This window comes from Gavia stellata, chromosome 27, assembly GCF_030936135.1.
Source record: "Gavia stellata isolate bGavSte3 chromosome 27, bGavSte3.hap2, whole genome shotgun sequence".
Classification (NCBI taxonomy): Eukaryota; Metazoa; Chordata; class Aves; order Gaviiformes; family Gaviidae; genus Gavia; species Gavia stellata.
This window is the reverse complement of record NC_082620.1, coordinates 3,009,429-3,026,720: the sequence shown is the minus strand read 5'-3', so window position 1 is coordinate 3,026,720 and position 17,292 is coordinate 3,009,429. Positions and strand designations below refer to the sequence as shown.

At 36.7% G+C, this 17,292-nt stretch overlaps 1 protein-coding gene across 3 annotated transcripts in view; it reads left to right on the top strand.

Moving 5' to 3' along the window:
- Positions 1–17,292, top strand: part of PRDM2 (PR/SET domain 2) — a 62,583-nt gene that overhangs the window by 25,140 nt on the left and 20,151 nt on the right. For 2 of the 3 annotated variants that reach the window (XM_059829939.1, XM_059829940.1), the window contains exon 6: positions 16,607–16,717. In XM_059829939.1, coding sequence (XP_059685922.1) covers positions 16,607–16,717 — 111 coding nt within the window. Of the gene's footprint in view, positions 1–13,134; positions 13,164–16,606; positions 16,718–17,292 lie in introns of those variants that run through there. The other variant, XM_059829941.1, reaches the window with a different exon arrangement.

The window sequence follows — 17,292 nt, the reverse complement described above, 5'->3', positions numbered from 1 at the left end:
GGCATTCTTACTTAGTTCCAAATAATTAGCTGTATTTGACAGTCACATAAATATGCATCCTGTTTACAAAAGGTAGGCCTTGGATTGCCATCTGGATGTCATCACAAATGGAAATCATGGCCAAATGATGCCCTGATTGTCTGTTTTGTAAGTTACATGAATTTATTAGTTAGATTTGCACTTGGAATAAGTTTAAAAGTTTATTTCCAAACAGAAAAGAGCTTGTGAGAAAAATGATTGTGTATCAATTGGAATGTAGCTTAGAGAAGGATGTTAAAGTTCTGTAAGTTGTACGTTTGTAGCAAGGAGAATGTGAAATGACTCTTACGTAAGCTCTCTTTCCAATAGATTTAATGAGAAACTTGGGTAGGCTTCAAAATTTCCTAGCCAATGACTGGGAAAAGACAGGGGAGGAAGGAGAAGGTCAACGAGATTATCTGGAACAAAACCTTAAAATGAAGATTACTTTGATTTCCGAAAATCACACTGATTTACGAGAAGAATTATGTAACTCCAGTTAAAAAGCTGCATTTGGGATGTCAAGGGAACTGCATCTCTTACGGCAGCTTCTGTCTGGTGAATATCTAATGTATTTGAGGTCTTCTAACCAGCAGAAATTTTCTTTTATCCCTCATAAATGGGGCCCTTTGAATAGGAGACTTGTATTACTTTAAATGCCCATCTTCACTTCTACAGCAACGCCCCCAGTTCCTATGATAGCTGCTGCTCTGAGCTTTCCTGAACAGCAGAGTGAAATTGGTATGATTCATTCCAGCCTTGCTCCTGCCTACGGGTTTAAGAATAGGAGAAGATAAGCCTTCATTTCAGAGGTAAAAAAATAAAATTCAGCACTAAATTGCATGTATTGACCCCTTAAACTCCCTATTTCTCAGAATAAATTTTTGGAAATACGGGGCCTTAGCACATTCAGATATTTCTTAAGTTATTAAAAAACATCGGTGTTTTTGCTTTAGTCAGGTTGTATCCTATTTGTTTGAACATTGGGAAACTTGTTTACTTATGTGCTCTAATTATAAGGTTAGGGAAAGCTGTAAGGTTTGTTTCTTCTTCAGAAGCCTCAGATGTGCTATTGTGTATACACTCCCCTAAAAGTTTCCCCATGTGCAGCTGGTGCTGGCAATCCACAGGTGCTCTCAGTGCTCTCCTGGCAGTGTGGGACTGTCACTGGGCTTGGGGTGTCGTGGTACGTATTGGTACTGGCAGTGGGATCAGAGGTCCTGACGTTTGCAGTACGGGACCCAGCTTTGTCTACGCCAGCATCTGACCGGTGATGCCACTAAGAAAGCAGAACTTCTTACAAGAAGGATTTAGCAAAGGGCCTGAAGAGGGTCGGTAACGCAGTGTAAGGACTCGGTGCTGATTATCAGATCTCTGTTAAAACAAGTACTACAAGCAGCACCTTGCATACTCTGTTACTTTATCTCTGTGTGGTTTTGTCCTTAAAATAACAATATGGCCTTCATGATTTAAACAAGTTGGCGTGTTTCTAGCTGCTAACGTAGTTCTGGTTAGAGCAAATGTATATATTTATTTAACATAATAAAAGTATTTTCATTGAGTTATTTGGTTATTCAAATTCTAAAGTGTTTCATGTTTTTCTTTATGCTTTTGCTTTTTCAGCCATACTTCCTTATACTATTTTTTCCAAGTTAAAATTAAATACATCTAGACCACAGTTGCAGCATTTCCTAGCAAATTTGCTAATGCTGTCTTCAGTTACATAACCTACAGTGGGAAGTGAAATAAGGCACCAGACAGCTTTCCAGTTTTAATGAATTTTTTTCTATTGATCAGGGTTACCTTTGAAACAGTGAGTGACCTGGAAGAAAAGCTTGGTATTCCACTGCTAGTTTTTTTAAATAAAGCTAGTGTGTTTTGAAATAGTTCTCCTCCTTTCTTAGGAAAATACTTTTTTAATTTTCCTGGAAATAAGCTAAAAGTTATGAAGTTTCTATTGAAATATTACTTTCCTTGTAGAAATCTTTTATTGTATTAGGATTTTTCCGAAACTTTCTTAGAATGTTCTCTTCTGAATCACAAAACTGTTTAAATGCCTATGTGTAGAAGATGCAGAGAAAATCTGATGATTATTATTTTAGGGAAGAGCTTTGAGATAAATTCATTTGGCTATGTTAAAAAATAGGAGGGGATGAATTCCTGCAGAATAGGAGAATAGACACTGTTTTGCAGAGTGAAACAAGTGCTTCTTTCTTTTATTCCCTTAAGTGACATATTTTGTGATTTAGAATTGTCCTGTTGCTTATAGCATACAAGAGAGCAAACTCAATGAGTTACTCCCTGTCTTACCTGTATTAAAGTATTTGGGTTTGCTGTCTCACTGAAATCTGGATGACCTTTATTCATATGAATAGTCCTTTCTTAAATTTCTTTGTGTTGTCTCACATCAAGTCAAGGATTTACCAGACACTGTTGCTCTTTCTAAGGTTTCCTTACCCTCGTATGCAATTTCCTACTTCATTTTTTGTTTTTTAATTGGAGACTCTGGCTTTTACAGTGGATACAAGGTAAAGGCAATGATTGACTTTCAGTGCATTCTTATTTTATTTACTTGTAGCTTGAATCATGTCTTAATTTAGTGAAGGCTCTAAATTCTCTTTGTAATGAGACTCTTCCATATGTCTTAATCATTTTTACTGCCTTTCTCTAGATGTTTTCTTCTTATGCTTCATCTTTTCAAAACCATTTGAACAATATTATTCATATTGATTCTGTAACGTTAATGGTACTAAACTTTTTTAGTGCTTGTTTTTATTGCAATTTACCATAATTTTGCATGGACCATTTATTTTACTTGAATTGTTTACAGGGAGCGTCTTGCACTGAGGGCCTGTCTACGGATGCCCTGTGCAATTTATTATGCAGTGATAAACAAGCACGTTTAACTTAACTTCAAGTACGTGCATACAAAGTTTTGATAGCTGCTTTATTTATGGGAAGAGATGCAGACCCCATTTGTGTGTGTGTAGCTGAGAGCTGTTTTATTTAATTGTGAGATCTCCTTACTTTGTAAGGTAATTCATGTTTGTAAAGTGTCTCTGAAATTCTGATGTCACCGGATTACGAAACTGCAAAATACCAAAGTAATTTTATATTCCACTTGTTAACTATTTAGTACATTTTCCAAATTAAAAAAAAAGGAAAAAGAGTTGTCAGACCAGAGTGTATTTAATCTTTTTTAATCTGTCAAACCTTCAAATTTGTTTTGTTATTCCTGCTAAGAGCCTTACACAGATTGACAGGAATGACTTTGTTCTGAAAAATTCTCACTGGCCTACACTTGCTGTGTAAAGTTCCTCAAGGAAATGTTATAGCAGTCTAAGTTTTTACTTGGGTTTCACAGTTATTGAAATAAGACTCATTGGTATTTTAACATTTGTAGCTAAGAAATTAGATAATGTCTGACTGTCAGATACTCACTAGCAAATATTTACTTACCTTTTATAAACTTTTTCCCCTGGACTAAGCAAGCACAATATTTATTTGGATCACCAGTGCATGTAAGTTATTAAGGATGAAACCTTCAGAAGCACTTATGAGCTTACCAGGGTTGCTGTTAAGAGTTAATTTTGTTGTCATGCTTTCTATCAGAGTTCTGCAAGAGTGTTGGATAGACTATGATTAATGCTTTAGAACTTCAAAGAGGCAGTATTATTAATGTGATGATTGACATAAAGTTACTCTAGTGAGGGTATTATAATAGCTGAAAATCTATCATCTTGATTATTATTACTGCAAAATGCCATGGAAATGGGTAGTCAGATACACATCTATTCTAACTTGCATTGAGAGCCAGATGCCTTGTTTGAGTCTAGTCAAATATGAATCTTGTTTTATTTGGCAATTCGTAAGAAACAATTTGATTGTTGAATGGGAAAGACCTAGTGTTTCTGAAAGTGACCTAATTGATATAAATTTTGGTAGATTTTCTCATGCATTGCCCTTATTCAGAGCCAGGTCCAATGCGAACTTCTTTATGTTGCTGCCAGTAAAATTGGAAATAAGTGACTGGGTGGTAAGCTCTGGTGTCAAGCAGCTCAACTGCAATGATAGCTGACCTATCTTTAGTGGTAAGTTTGTATCAGAATGTTAAAATACACGCCTTTGCCATAGAGTCATATTCTGAAATGGAAATGTGTGATATTGCTGCCAAATCTTGGAGTTGTCTTGGGCTTTTACCAAGGAGTAGGTCATGCTAAGTTTCAGCGAGTTAAGTAAAAAATTGACTTTCTGTAGAGTGTTCTATTTCAAGTTGCAGGTAGAGTCCAGTGTTTGAGATCTTACGGACCCTTGTCAAGGATTGCAAAAGCAAAGTGGACTTTGTGCCGAAACTTCGCTCGCAGCTACCAAATCCTTAACTGTTAAGTGTCAGCCTCCAGTCTGTCCACTCTCGTATACCAGAGCTATGTTTTTTCTGGTTCCTTGCCTACAAATGAAAATGTCCAAGTTACTTTTCAGTGGTGTTTTATTTTTGTATTCCGTTTTATTTGACTTTTTATGCTATGAAAAGATGTGTTTAAAAAAACTTTACAACTTTGAAGTCGAATTTGATCTAAACAGGTTAATCTTGAATGCTGCAGCTAACTGAGCAGAAGACAAATACATTTGTGCTCTGAATGGGATTTGTTTTCACTTTATTTGAAAAATGGAGGAAGTTGCCATTCCCTGTAGTGACTTTATGAGCCTATTGACCTTTCTTCATTTCATAAATTAAGCAGATACCAGTTTGCTGTCGTCTGGTTTGGGGCAAACTATAAATGTAGTAACTTCTGTTGTTGGCTCTGTTAACATGAGTGCCAACTGTTGCTGTTGTCCTCTAGTACTCTTTTCTACATCTTGAAATGCACTGATTGGGCAACTGGAGCATTACAGTTGGAGTTCCTTTGGAAATATAATTCAGTATATCCTCTGTTATCAGAGAAGGCTGAAAAGCATTTCTCTAAGATACCAATGGGCTGCAGCTGAAATGAATGAAGCACTTGGTTTCACAGAGAAAGCTAAGCAAATCTTTCACAGTTTCTCAGCAGATAAAAATGATTCAGGGACTATATTGTATATTAAAATAATGAGTTTACATAATGTTTACCCTCCTCCTTTATCTACTTTTATATATTAGAAAGGACCTGCAGTGATATTCTGCCATATGACCTTGGATTGTTGCTCTGAAGTTGGAAGGACATGAGGCTTTCCAAATTTAACAGATGCAGAGAAGCAAAGTTTTCATGCCTGCAAATGTGTCCTGACAGTAGCTGCTTATTAACAACTAAAGATGTTCCTTGTTAGGTTGGAGACCCACTTCAGACAGTGCTATAATATTTGTAATGGGGACTAATGGAAACACACTATGTATTTACTGTAGTAGGTAGTTGGTAATTCCATTTTTGTCACCTCTGCTTAAATAGTTAATCATGTTGTTTTCCTTACCTTGTACAAATATGAGCGCATGTCATTTGACATACAGTGTTTTCATCCCTATTCTTAGTGTCTGAGCAAAAAGCTCAGGGAACTTAGTAATACTATGCTTGCAGTAAATAATAGCCTTTAAAACCGTACAGAAGAAAATAGTGTTTAAGGCAAGCTTGCATTGGATGCCAGAACTGGTATCTGGGCACTTTGGAGTGTGCTGGTAAAAGGAGGGCAATAAGGGAGTGTGTGCTGTGGGAAATACTACTGAATATGTTTTCCAGAGTAATTTTCCCTTTTTGAAATGCAAGATAAGAATCTACTGCAGATCTACTGGATTGCTGCTGATAACATTAAAAAAAATTTCATCAATAAAAATGTGTGCCCTATGTGTGTTTTCCCTATTGAATTCCCCAAAGTAAAGATTACCTCTGCAAGTTGTACTGAAGAAAAGTAAGAGAATAAAGAGGTTAAAGGAGGAAAGAAAACAAAGAAATGTATGCCAAGGAGTGGGATGAAATACATTGTAGAACAGAAGGGGCTGGTTTTACTGAGAATACTTTACTGTTTTGTTAGAGAAAATTTCTGACAAATGACATGTTGTAGGTATGGTAAACAAAAGGATTCAGTTGGGTGAAAACGAGTAACAGAGGACCAATTTGAGTGAATGTAAATAAAAAAATGTTGAGTGTGACCTTGTAGCAATTCTGAGGGGTTTAATTTTATCCATGGGAGATTTAATCTGGCGGTAGCAGCACTGTCCGGATCCTACATCTGTGTGAGGCTTTGCTCCTGTTTCCTCAGGGTTAGAGACTCCTGTTACAGTAATCCCAGTGCTCCGGTTAGATACAAAGGCAGCCCTGTTTCCTGGGAATCGTAGCCCTTGTACAGCTGCATTCTCCAAGTAAAGCCATAGCCTGTGTCTGGACAAACGTTTGGATAAACTGTGCATTTTTGGTCTTCCATGTAATTGCAGCTTTTCACTAACCTTTCAAGAGTTCTGTTTGGCATGGTGGAGCAAAATCGCTCTTGATAGCAGAACACCACCTTTATCAGCAGTGTATGAAGGGCGTTAGCTTTTGGGTCTGCATGTGGACTCATTGGTATGACCACTGCGGAATTTGAACATACCCCGTTTGTCAAACAGCAGAATAAAGTGGCAGGTAAAGTCCTAAGTAGTTAACTTTAAAGATAACTTAGCTAAAAAACCCAGCTATTTTTTTGATCTAACCCTCTCAAATGTTTAATGATCCCCGTAGGGCCATGACAAATATTTGAGTTATTTATTATGGATAAAGGCAGGCTGATCTAACAGAGATCACTTTGAACTTTGTGGTATAAGTAGTCATGTGAGGTCTTTCATTTGCATTATCTTGCAAACGATGCTGTCAAAATGCATGTTACTTGTTAATTATCTGAATGTAGCTTCATTTCAGGGTCAGAAAAACATTTCAGGGAGAGCTATAGTGAATGTAGAAGCAACATTTTCTGGATTCAAGTAAAAGCTCATATTTGTTCAAGTGGAGACTGAGGCTTTGACTAATTCTTTGTATTTAAATACAAAATTGGATGCTCTGTTTTTAACTGAATTGTACATAAAACTGGCTAAATATAGAGAACAGCAGTTATTTCTGGAAACACTGTATGCCAGCTGTCATTTCTTTTGCTGCTTCTTTTGTTTTAATACTTAGCAAAATAAAAGCTAATGGAATATAACTACAGAGAAGAATGTTTATCATATTTTCTGTAATGGGTTGGCTGTGTCGATGGTAGCTGTGGTTAGCTATCAAGTAACTTGCTAGGAATTTGTAGTGAATGGTGGGAGGTTGTGTTATTAGGGAGGGTAGGAGGTAGAAATACACAACTACGTTGAGTGATTGAGAAATTCTAGAGCAAGTCTGATTGCATATTTGCGTACTCTGTATCTGCTGTTTTAGTTTTAGAAATACTGGCATGGGGCTGGAATAACATTTTTAAATTTTGCTAAGATAAAAGCTCTGTGTTTAATTATTTACACTTAATTGTTTCATCACAGCTCTTGTGTGGGTTGAAATTGCATAGAATTAAACCCTGTGGATGTTTGTTTGCCATACTTAGTACAGAATGTCACCTAACAATTACAAAAGTCGTTATGGATGAGTAAGTCTTCTAGTCTATAAACTTAAGACTTCCTATCACTGATATATAACTATGTTAGTCAGGAGGCATAACATTAAGGATTTGAATGAGATGCTGCAAATGTGGATGGCATACTATTGCAAACAGGTATTATAAACTGCTTTTTGCCCCTCTTTTTTTTACAGAGGGTGATGGTACAGAATTAATTTTACAAAACATGAAGTGTATGAAGAATACTGGAGACAATTCCTATTTCAATTTTTGTGGACTGGTGTAATACCACACATTTCAGATAGGCTTCCTGTGCTCCTAGGATTTGTCAGCCTCATTTTTTTTAATCTGTTCATCTGAATTTTGTGAACAGCTTCAGCTAAGCTTTTCTGGGCTCATGAAGAACTCCATATAATGGCAATATATTCCCTTTTGCTTCTTCCAAACTGTTGCTTCATTTCTTCATGTTGGCATGGCATACCCTATGATGCCATGCTAACATTTCTTGTACTGATTATTATATAATTTACGAAGGTTGTGGTGAGATACAATAACATGATCTTCAGTGCTATCATTAAAGTGGAGACTTTGCCAAACACTTGCAGAAATTGGTGTTTTAAATAGCCCAGCTCAGAATTTTCTTACACTTTCCATGGCAACAAGTTTGTCTGTTATGCAAATGTCATGTTAACAATCTCTGTAAATGCATTGCTCTATTTCCCTTCTGCAGAATGGATATTTAGTGCTTGGTACAAATGTATTTTAATACACGTACCAAGTTAGGTGTATGTGCATCTGTCTTCAGGTGTATTGAAATATCTTCCCAAGGCGAGACTTTATTGCAACATTTATAATCTGGCTGGAAAATGCAGTGATTAAAATGCTACTGTTTGTATGTGAAGTGATGGTTAATGTGTAGCAATATGTTTACACAACAGGCAGTTTGATATTAATAGAGTTACTGTGAAGTTTTTCTTCCATGCTTATTCTGTTCCTCTTTTTCCTGCTTCTACTGTGTAAGCTTGAAAGTGTCTTTTTAAGGAAGAGGAGATGCAAGTTCTGCTGGAAAAAATTACGGAAGAACCTTTGCTTGCTGTGTTTGCTTTTATTCTTGATGTCAAGCAGCCGTTTATCTCTGCTGCTGCTCTTTGTGGTCTTCAAACAGTAATAGTAGTACTGGTTATTGAGTTTGGAATTATAGCGAGGGAAAATATATTGTCTAAAACAATGCAGTTTCTCTTCAGAGACCTTGCTTCTATAACTTTTGCTTTTGAAAGATCCCTCCTGGAGACCTTCAGTATCACTTGACAGATGTGAGCCTGTTGCAGGACGGACCGTGTGCCTCTCCTACCAGCCTGCGCTGAAAGGATGTGGAGAGCTGCCCCAGGACAAGGGTGGTCAGCCCTTGGCGTTTCAATTACACGGCGATGGCAAGCAGTTCAAGTGCAGTGCCCTGCCGAGGCTTTGTCGTAAGAACAGTGGCGGGGTTGTGCGAAGCACAAGGCCTGACAGATAACATGAGCCTCCAGCTGTGGGAGGAAGCAATCCAGCAGAGAATGGGGAGGCCAACACGGGCTGAAGGTCCAGTTTTATTATACAGGGATGGGACTTTGGCTATAGATAATTTTCAAGATTTACCAATTTTTTTCCAAAGATTATAGCTACATGTATTGTGCCTCTCTGCCTTTAAAATTCTTTGATATATTTGGTTTTGACACTGCAGAACTAAGGTCTTCTGTAGCTCTAAATTATTCTCATGTTTCTCAGCAGTCAGAAGTTAAAAATCACGTTGTGATAATTTTTGTACACTGTGAAACAGCTCATGTCAATTTTAGTGTTTCATTTGCTTAACAGTACCTAAAATTATGCTGACATAAACTAGTTGTATCAGATACAACTTTATAATGGTATTGCAAGAAAAATGCCCCGCCAATTATTTATAATAATGGTGGATTGAGGAAAACATGGTAATAAAGGCATTAAAATGTTGACTTTTTCTGCATGTTTTCATACATGCTTGACAGCATTGTTGAAATAGGCCTCTTAAATCTGAATGGCTACATACACAGTATCATTAATTGACATCCCCTTTAATTAGATGTTTATTTCAAAAATTGAGCTGTGCCTTGTGTGACTTGAATTTCACCCTTAGAATTGCTGGAATGTGAATAAAAATGTGCTGCTTTTGCATCCTTTTTACATATTTTTTTAATGTTCACTTTTAGAAAGATTTAGTCTCAAAAATGGAAAAGTCGGTTAACATTGTCGTACTTAGTCTGTGTTTTTGAATCGGAGGGATAGGTACCTTCCTACTTAGGGGAAGAATTTTGTCAGAGGGTGTTAGAAAGGGTTTTATGTGTGCGTGTACACCAGCAAGTGGGATGCATCTCTAGCTGAACTGGAAAATGCTCCTAGTGTAGCAGATCTTACACTAACCATAACATAAAAATAAAAACTTTTTTCTGGCTTGACTCATACCATTTCGGTCTGTGGAAGAAAAAAATCTACCACCAAAGCTGTTCTGTGGCAGCACTTGAATAACTGAGCCTCGGGAGGCATCCTGTTGGGTTCTGCAGTAATTTTTCTTGCCGGTACAAGAGCATTTTTCCCCAAAGCATTTGGTGGGCAGTGGTTTCATTTAAGTTGGAAGCTTTTGAGTTCAAAAGACATTCCCTCCCCAGGTAATAGTGTGTGTGTGTGTGTGTGTGTGTGTTCAGAAGTACACTTCAGAGTTTTTCAGCTACACTTGCTCTAATCAAGTTTCAAAGCAATATTTAAATACAAGTAGTTAAAAGCAACTTTGGTATGTTGTTGTATTAACAGTAATATTATGTAAGAAATATTGTGAGTTGATGTCATAATACTTAAGTAATTTTGTTTTAATAAAGCAGAATTGTTGAGGTGTTTTCTTTCAAGGTTGTCATCTTTTCTATTCCTAGCCTAATATTTACTAGCTTTGTGACTTACCCCTACTATTTTTACTCTTGCTTCCTCTTTCTCCACTAACTTGCAGTGTGACATTTTGAACAATGTAGTGGAATAACCTCACCTATTCTAGATCACTTGGAACTTTGGACAGCAGTTGAAGAATGGTTTAAGTACCATAGGCTGTGAGGTGGTGGGTGCTGGGAGTCAAATATTCTTTGCCGCAGTAATATGATGGAGATGTAAGTCTGCAGTGCTTAACATGCAGCCCCTCTTCAAAAATAAATAACTATGCAATGAACTGCCGTATATGCTTTGAAATGTGGCTGTTGGCTTAGATCTTGAAATAAAGTATTTGCAGAACCTTGTGGGTTCGAGGTCATGTTTTCAGCAAATTTCTGTAATCCCCATGATTACACGAATAATCCTCATATACATATATTTATATATATATATAAGGCATGTCCTACCTACCAGCTTTCCCTAGATGTTAAGAGTTCTTCGCTGTTCCCAGAGACTGTAAGCAGCTCTGAACACATAGGTATGTTGCCGTTTATTTAGCCAAGTGGTTTGTGATTTGGCTTTGCTGTCTGAGCAGGTGCTGGTAGATAATAATGAAAGGGTTTGTAAACATGATTTCACTGTGTAATGAACTGTGGCTAATGGTAGAATTAAAAAAATAAAAAGCAAAATGAAGACACTTAAATGTGAACAGAGGAAAATGTAAAAAGAACAGCCTTAGTATTCACATCTTCATAATGAGCATTTTGAATTCAATACTTTTTTGGTGCTTAGTTACTTTACTGTTTAATCAATTCCATTTATTAAGTATGTAGGGTCTTTAACATTTATATGCTGTGACATTCACAGTTGGACAAGATTCTAAGAAGTCACTGCAACATATTTCTGCATTTTTTTCACGCTCCTCCAGCCAGCACAACTTGGGTTTAATTTTTTGGAGCCATTTATGCTGTTATTTTGGTTATGGCTTTTTTGTGTGTGGAAGGCATTAATTTTTTCTAGCCTGTCTTCCAGAACAAACAACTAGCCAGGTTTTTACAGATGCCTGAAGGTTTAAGGACTTTACTTTGAAAAGCATGACATCTAGCACTATTCTGGATACAGGAACAGAGGAATTCTGGTACACAGCAAACTGTTTCTCAAATTAAAAATGAAGTTGCATCAGTATTTTAGGATTCATTACTCAGAATGATGTGGAAATGGTCATGCAGTTGTCTTCTGCTGAATTTTCTGTAAGGATTTTTTTAGCTTATATATGCACTTAATCTTTATTTCATTCTCTCCGATGCCAAAATACTGATATTTTTTTTTTCAATAGGAGGAAAAAAGAAATAAAAAGTTGATTTATAGAATAGTAGCAACTACTGCGTGGGATTGATGCAGACTTTCCCTAATCTGAACCACTCCCAAAGGGATTTTGACTAGCAGGTTTATATTATTACACTGTAATTCACATCCTGAAGCTGTGTGGTGATCACTGTTTGTCAGAGTGTAAGATGTAAATTTGTCCTTTTCCCTTTAGCCATACCCTTTCAAGGTGGCTGCACTCATCTGTGCTCTGAGAATACTTTTCAAGGGCTCTCTGAGATAGCTTCTCCACTGTTTTCCAGGGGACTTGAGATTTGGGAAGGTATCTGCAGTATTTTTAAGCAACAGCACGGATGAGGTATGGGGTAGATAGGTTACTGGGCTGCAGTTAGTTATTGACTACAAATTTCAAAGGAATACCGGAAACTCATACCAGTAATACTTTTCCCTCATTAACCCAAGATTTTTAGGGAGGCAAGTCTCTGTCTTTGGTATTTCTTGTAAGTGATCAAAACAGTGTTTGAGATCAGATGTGAGTGTTCTTGCTTTATGATCTTAACAGAACATGTTTGGTGCTGCACTTACAGGTTATTAAAGATAATAGCATCTTCTACAATTTAGCAATATTTAATTATAGAATTCAGCTCCAAGTGTATGGAAAGACTGTGTTTAACTTTTTCCCTCCTGGCATCTGAGTATGCTTATCCCATCCCACCAGAAGCAACTCAGTGGTTTTACAGTTCCATTAGTATTTTGGTTAACAGCAAAAATATGAGCACAGATAACTGTAGGTAGTTTTGAGATGTCTTGGTTTGATCAATAAAATGAAGTACGGGCAAGTAAAGATTATTTAAATTCTTACTCTTATCTGAATGCCTCTGAAATAAGTGGGACTATAGCATAAGTATCAGCCGATTATCTGGACATTGGCAGTAGCATGCGATCTTCTGTGCCTGTTGCAATGTTTGTGCTAAATGTTATACAAGTATTGTAAAGGTGTAAAGGCAGATAATGCTTGTGCTGACCTCTCTGCGCCATAAGTGAAGGAAAGGGAAGAAAAAGGAACCATATTTAAAAACGAAGTTGCAAGACAATTGATGCATTCCCCTTTTGATCTTTGTCACTATAGACCAGTAGCTACTTTCCATCTATTTCTTTCATTCATTTTCCTTTGCATCTTTCTTTTGCAATTCTTTTAATGCACATACACATATATTAACTTCTGCCCTTCATTTATTCTTTTGTCATTGTTTCCATTTCACTTTCCCTGTGTTTCATTCCTGTATCTTTCTTGTTTAGACCAAGTGGAGGATCCAGCTGGCAGTAGCAGCCATGTAGGACCCTTCAGGAACCTGATGGTAAGTGCACGTGTGTACTTATACTCAGGCTTCCACCAGGTTCTGTATTCTGAGGCACTTTCCCCCTCCTGCAGGCTTCTGTTAGTTCTTGACATCTTAAACGGGACAGAGAGACTTTGGGCTACTCACTGATATCCTTTATATCAAAATAGTAGGTTGCGTTTTTCATTGAAAATCTGCAGGAAGAAAATGATGCAAATCTTTCAGGTTTACATGGATTTAAAAAGTACTTTGAGAACTTGTGGAGGAAAGTCTGTTAAAAGCTATTAAGTATCTTCAGAAGTTCCTGATCTCCAGATACGTGAAAGCTGGGAGAGCACACCAATGAAGTATCGCTTTACTGTTACTCTATTCTTAAATTCTTTTCCTGGGCATCGGCTATTGAACATTCAGGGCTGTGGAATGGATGCATTTGGGACAGTCATAGCCATGCTTCAGTATAGGGGATTCTTTTAACCCTGACAAAGAAGCCTGGAAAATGAACAAACTAAAGCTGGTAAAAGGAAAACATCAAAAATTGGTTGGTGTCTCTAGTTGATATGTGTCAGAAATTGATCTGATGCATGTTAAATTATGTATGTGCGCAAGCAGTTTTGCTCGCTATTCTGAGTAAGGGCAAGTAGGTGCTACATGAATCTTCTCTTCAAATGCATTTATACTTAAAGGCCAAGAACTTGAAACTTTTCCAGCTGTATCAGTGAGCAGGTTGCATCGTGAGCAGGTTGCATCTTTTTTTTTAGGAGGGTGGTGAGAGAACTTGCAAATGATCTTCTTTCCATCAATAGCATAAGGAAGTATGAGACTTAAGTAACTAAATTTTGGGTACAAATCCTGATATTCTAGTGACATCCTAGATTATGTTTGGATTTGAGGTATTACAATTTTTTATTCTATAAATAGACAACACTTTGGAAAACCTATGAATGCTTTAGCACTTATGAGGGATTTTTTTTGTTGTTGCCTTTACATACTTCACCTCACACTTTAAAGAGCGCAATATATTTCTAATCTTGTTATAAGAAAGAATTAATTGGTTTTTGGTTTGAAGGGTTTTACAGTAACCTGTCATTATGCTGAAACTCAGTGCTGCTGTAGAATTAGATTGTAGAATTGCCCAGTGACTTCATCTGCAATACCGTCATACGCTGCACCATCTAGTAAACTAATGTCTCTAACCGTGGCCAAGTTCGGCGTAGATGAGAGGGGCCTGTGGACCAATCTTTTCCCTCTTGTTTCCAGTCTTACCTGCAGAGGTGAGAGATGACTCTAGAATTTTGTCATTTAAGTCAAGATATTGAAGTTGGTCTTCAAATGACAAGCAGTCTGCAAAAAAGTTGATAGCCCTGAAAGGGTTCTAGCAATTAAACATGTTGTGTTACGTCGCTCCTGAGATGTATTTGGATGCATGGTTGGTTCTCTAGGAATGTACTGAAATTTTACATTGAGACCTCTTACCTAGGAATGGAACTGTTTGTTGATTGTGTTACTGTACATTTCAAAGAGGGATTTCGGGTGGCTTGGCAGACATTTCTGGGAACTTGTTTGCAATCCTTCATAGTCAGATCTTGGTACTACCAGTTGTAATTACAAACATTAGAGGTGCTGATAATAAAAAATTGTGTTCAAATTGGACATTCAGTAGCCTGTCAGGTAAAGATGGGCATTTGAACTCCTTATGCCTGTGTGAACACCAAAATATATGCTAAATCTTCTGACAACTTACAGGTGTTTGGTGTAAAATACAATTGAATATTGTCAAATAAACCAGTGGTGGTTCATTATGGCAGGTTTAGACACAGGGATTGTTGTTATATTTGAGGATGTTATGAGATAATTGCTAGTTCACTTTAGGAAGGGTACATGTGTATTTTCCAAAGGTGACAAAAATGCATTCTGAGTGACTATTGTCAGCTTCTCAGACAAAAACCTGTTAAATTGGAATAAGAAAGTATAAAAAGGATAGTTATGTACATGAAACTGAAACACATGGGAATTTGGGGAGAGCCTATGAAATCTGAGCTCCTTGAGATGAAATACAGGTAATTATTTATATAGAATAGAATGTTCAAATAAAAACAAGCACTTCCTTTTAAAGCTGATCTGTCTCTAATCTGTTCTGTTGGAGGGGGTGCATACTTGGAAATTTTCAGTTTGAATAGGGGAACATTTTTTAAAAGGCATTTCAGTTTTTTGGCTCAAGATGTGAAAAATATTTTTGAGGAAAAAAAGGACGAACTTGTTGACAGGATTGAGAGTTGGAAGAATGTGTTTCTAAGTAAGAAATGGATTTAAGGCTATGATGCACACTTCTGACTAGAGGGAAGGGTCAGTATGTTAAAAAGCAGCATTTTGTGTGTTAGAGAGAGCAAAGGAGGAATTTGGATTGCTGCTTCTGGACAATTCTCGTTCCTAAGAGGTGGTGTGTAGAAGTGTGACGTTTCAGAGGAGACTGGTGTCTCAACCGCAGTGTTGTGTGTAAAATAGCCATTATGTATGGAGAATACGGTCTTTGCAATGAACTGAGTTGGAAGGCCTTGAAGTTTCATTTGTTATTACACAGTCCTTAATCATAATTTCGATATATTATAGGACTGAGTCTTTAAGATTATTGGGGAAAAAATAGCAGTATAACTTTGTAGTGCACTGGTAAATGAATTTTTCAATGTCTTTACATCTTGTGTCACTGATCAGGTCTTCACATAATGCCATTTTGCCCTAATCATCTTCATTGTGTTCATCACCCTGTGCAACTAATACGTGCTTCTTAATTTTGCTTACAGAAAGCATTAGAAAACTGGTTTGTGTGAGTGGACATGATGAAATACCTTTATATTTTACTGTTACCCAGTTCCATCTAATTTGGTTTTACTGTCTTTGCCTTGTTGGTCAAGATCATGCTGCTTTTAGTCTTCTCATAATGTTATTACTTCACTGCTTTTATTATAACTCGCTTCAAATCGTTATTCAGAATGTTCATACAAGTAGAGAAGCCTCTATAGGTTTCTGCTTCATAAGGTCTTCTAATTAACAGTAAGGATTAATAGTATATGAAGAAATTTCGTATTTTCCGTATACTTGTATGAGATACAGTAATTTAATAGCCGTATGAAGGTATTGGGTAACTGCATGATGTGAGCTGGTTAACTCCGGACAATACATTTCTGTTACAGTTTATTCTGACTTTGAAAGTGAGTAAAGTATTTTGGAGTCTTAGGTTTTTAGAAACTCATTGTTATCTTTTAATTTCTTCTAGGCTCTAGAGACTTACTGCTTTATCTGAATGCTGTCCTTTTTACTCGTCTGTCATGTGTATTCATCAGGAAAATAGCATTTCTACAGAAGTGTGTTATATTCCAAAGATGAGTGTTTTAATTCTGCCACTCAAATGTGAAAAATAAAAATTGCTGAACAGGAATAATAAATGTTGGATTTTTTCTCCCCAGGAAAGAAGAAGACTCAGGAAGGGAAAAACAAGGGAAAGAAGGCAGCGGATACAAAACAGAAAAAGGCTGATTTGGATTCTACTTCTGCAGATATGAGGGATTCTAAAGAGGGTGAGTTCTCAAGTATTTTATTTTTTTCCTTCTAACTAGCTTTTTGAATTGAAGGACACTTTTTGTCTTGTTTAGTATGTCAGTGTGTTATGTTAGTGTAGCAAAGTGAACGTGTTTATGCTGTTTGCCCAGACTTTTTTATTAATAAGGAACTTGAGTATCAGAAGTGTGTCATTAGACATGCAACTCTGACAACAGGAAAAATTAGTCTACTGTAAAATTTAGACATAAATCCAAACTCCTTTGAATAGTAGGGAAGAGTCCTTATTCTAAAATAATGTTTTTGGAGCTTGGTTATACAGTCATTCTTTATTGCTATTTAACAGAAGTCAGGGTCAAGGGAAAAAAAATACAGTATTAATGCACCGACTCGCTAAGCGTGCTGTTTGTCCTGAAGATTGTCTGCAAAGGTTGTTTATAAATTGGCTTGGCTTTTTTCACATAGTATTTGTGTAAAAATGCCTGAAAGATATTTTAAATATATAGTTTTTTGTCTGTTTTACAAGAATGTAAAACTTGCCACTGCTGTGTAACCAATAATGTTTAAAGCTCTGTATAGGTACTGATTTCTTTCA